The 2,500-nt window shown below is 42.7% G+C and overlaps 1 protein-coding gene across 1 annotated transcript in view; it reads left to right on the forward strand.

Moving 5' to 3' along the window:
- The window catches only part of LOC113802627 (pleckstrin homology domain-containing family G member 5), a 711,360-nt gene that overhangs the window by 175 nt on the left and 708,685 nt on the right, over window positions 1–2,500 (forward strand). The window contains exon 1 of the mRNA XM_070141987.1: window positions 1–119. This exon is cut by the window's left edge and continues 175 nt beyond it. Within this exon, the coding sequence (XP_069998088.1) occupies window positions 1–119 (119 nt within the window). The remainder of the gene's footprint in view (window positions 120–2,500) is intronic.

Here is a 2,500-nt window from a genome sequence, read left to right on the forward strand (position 1 = left end):
CGCCGCCTACAGCGCCTCGCCGCCCCACGCCCTGGGTGTGCAGAGGTCAGCCACGTCGCCCGTCATGCAGCACGTGCCTCTGCTGCTCAGGAAGAGGCCCGTCGGCCCCTCCGTCAGCCGTGAGTACCTTGAAGGACCTGTTCGGGTTGGGTTTCCAAAATGTGTGTATGAATGTAATATATATATATATATATATATATATATATATATATATATATATATATATATATATATATATATATATTTATGTGTGTGTGTGTGTATCTATATGTATACATATATATGTATATTCAAATATGTATATATATATATATATATATATATATATATATATATATATATATATATATATATATATGTGTGTGTGTGTGTGTGTGTGTGTGTGTGTGTGTGTGTGTGTGTGTGTGTGTATACACATATATATTTATATATTAGTATGTATTTATATTTAAACATATTATATACAATCTATATAAATATACATATATTCATATATGTTTAAACGTACCATCACTTTCTCCTCCGATAAGCGGCACAAGGTAAGTCTGATGAATCTTCTCTTTCTCCATAAATATTCATCTTTTAAGTAAATACATTTCGCATTCTTCCAAGTAACAGAAATTGAGCTCGCCATTAACACAGGCCTTTGAGTAATAATAATAAAATATGTATATAGTTTTATGAGAGGGAGAGGGAGAGGGAGAGGGAGAGGGAGAGGGAGAGGGAGAGGGAGAGGGAGAGGGAGAGGGAGAGGGAGAGGGAGAGGGAGAGGGAGAGGGAGAGGGAGAGGGAGAGGGAGAGGGAGAGAGAGAGAGAGAGAGAGAGAGAGAGAGAGAGAGAGAGAGAGAGAGAGGGAGGGAGGGAGGGAGAGAGAGGGAGAGGGAGAGGGAGAGAGAGAGAGAGAGAGAGAGAGAGAGAGAGAGAGAGAGAGAGAGAGAGAGAGAGAGAGAGAGAGGGAGAGAGAGAGAGAGAGAGAGAGAGAGAGAGAGAGAGAGAGAGAGAGAGAGAGAGGAAGAGAGAGAGAGAGAGAGAGAGAGAGAGAGAGAGAGAGAGAGAGAGAGAGAGAGAGAGAGAGAGAGAGAGAGAGAGAGAGGGAGAGAGAGAGGGAGGGAGGGAGATGGGAGAGAGGAGAGAGGAGTATATGTTTTCGGATTTTTTTTTCTGACCCAGCGACAGAGAACTCAGGAAAACGCTATTTCTGGGGGTGATTTCAATGCGGCGAAGGGAGGTATCTTAAGGGATTGACTTTGATGTTTGGTAAATGTTTTTTGGAGTTTGAGAATTACACGTGTGGCTACAGGTACTATGAGGTACGGTTATGTGTATTTGTGTGTGTGTGTGTGAATTTTTGTGTATGTACGCATGCTTGTATACGTAGCTAATAAGCTCGGTCTAGAAAAAATAATAGCTTTCCGCATGATACTTACATAAAGATTACAAGGACGATAGAAGAGGCAACCGATATAGACAAAAAAAGAATATATATATATATATATATATATATATATATATATATATATATATATATATGTATATATATCCAATTCGCAGGCTTTCTATAAAGATTACAAATATCCGCACACAGGGCCAAGCACGTTGTAAGCGCCCACCGATTTCCTCACGCCCACCAGCTGTTGTAAACAAAAGGACCATCACTTTTCTTCCCGCCTTCAGTAAATAGAGCCATTTGTCTCCCTGACGCAGCCGCAGTCACACGCCGAGTGGGTTGGGTGGGTGTGGTGGGTGGGTGGGTGGGTGGGGAGGGCAGCTGAGGGGGTTGGTGGGTTGTCAGGTGGGCGAGGGTGGGTGAGGGAGGGGGATGGGATGATAGGAGGGAGGGGATAGAAGGGAAGGAGGGATGGGAGGGAGGTGGAGGGAGGGATGGGATAGAGGGAGGGAGGGAGAGGAGGGAATGGAAGGAGGGAGGGAGGGAGGGAGGTATGTAGGTAGGTAGGATGGGATAGAGGGAGGGTAGGATTGAGGTAGGGTAAATGGAGAGAGGGAGGGAGAAGTGGAGAGAGGGAGGGAGGGAGGGAAGGGAGGTAGCGAGGCAGGTAGGGAGAGAGGAAGGTAGATAGGTAGGTAAGTAGGTAGGTAGGCAAGACGAATGGAGGGAGAGGGAAGGTAGAGGAGGAAGGGGAAGAAGGAGACGGCAAGAAAGGTCTCGAAATATATGTCAACATCCGGTGCTTCCGATGGCTATAAATAGTGTCTTTGTTAACACGTACATTCACATATAAGAAAGAAAAGAGAAAACAAAAACGCATATATAGGTCGACACGCGCACGCACATGATATGTAACAATATTAATTATGAAGATGATGATCATAATGATGATAATGATAATAGTAATATTGAAGAGAGTAAGGATAATGATGATGATAATATTGATAATGATGATAATAGTAAAATCAATAATGCTAATGATAACCATGATTATATTGATAATAGTCTTAATGATTATGGAAACAACAGTAATAATTATGATAATGGTAACAA

Source organism: Penaeus vannamei, chromosome 28 (assembly GCF_042767895.1).
Source record: "Penaeus vannamei isolate JL-2024 chromosome 28, ASM4276789v1, whole genome shotgun sequence".
Taxonomy (NCBI): Eukaryota; Metazoa; Arthropoda; class Malacostraca; order Decapoda; family Penaeidae; genus Penaeus; species Penaeus vannamei.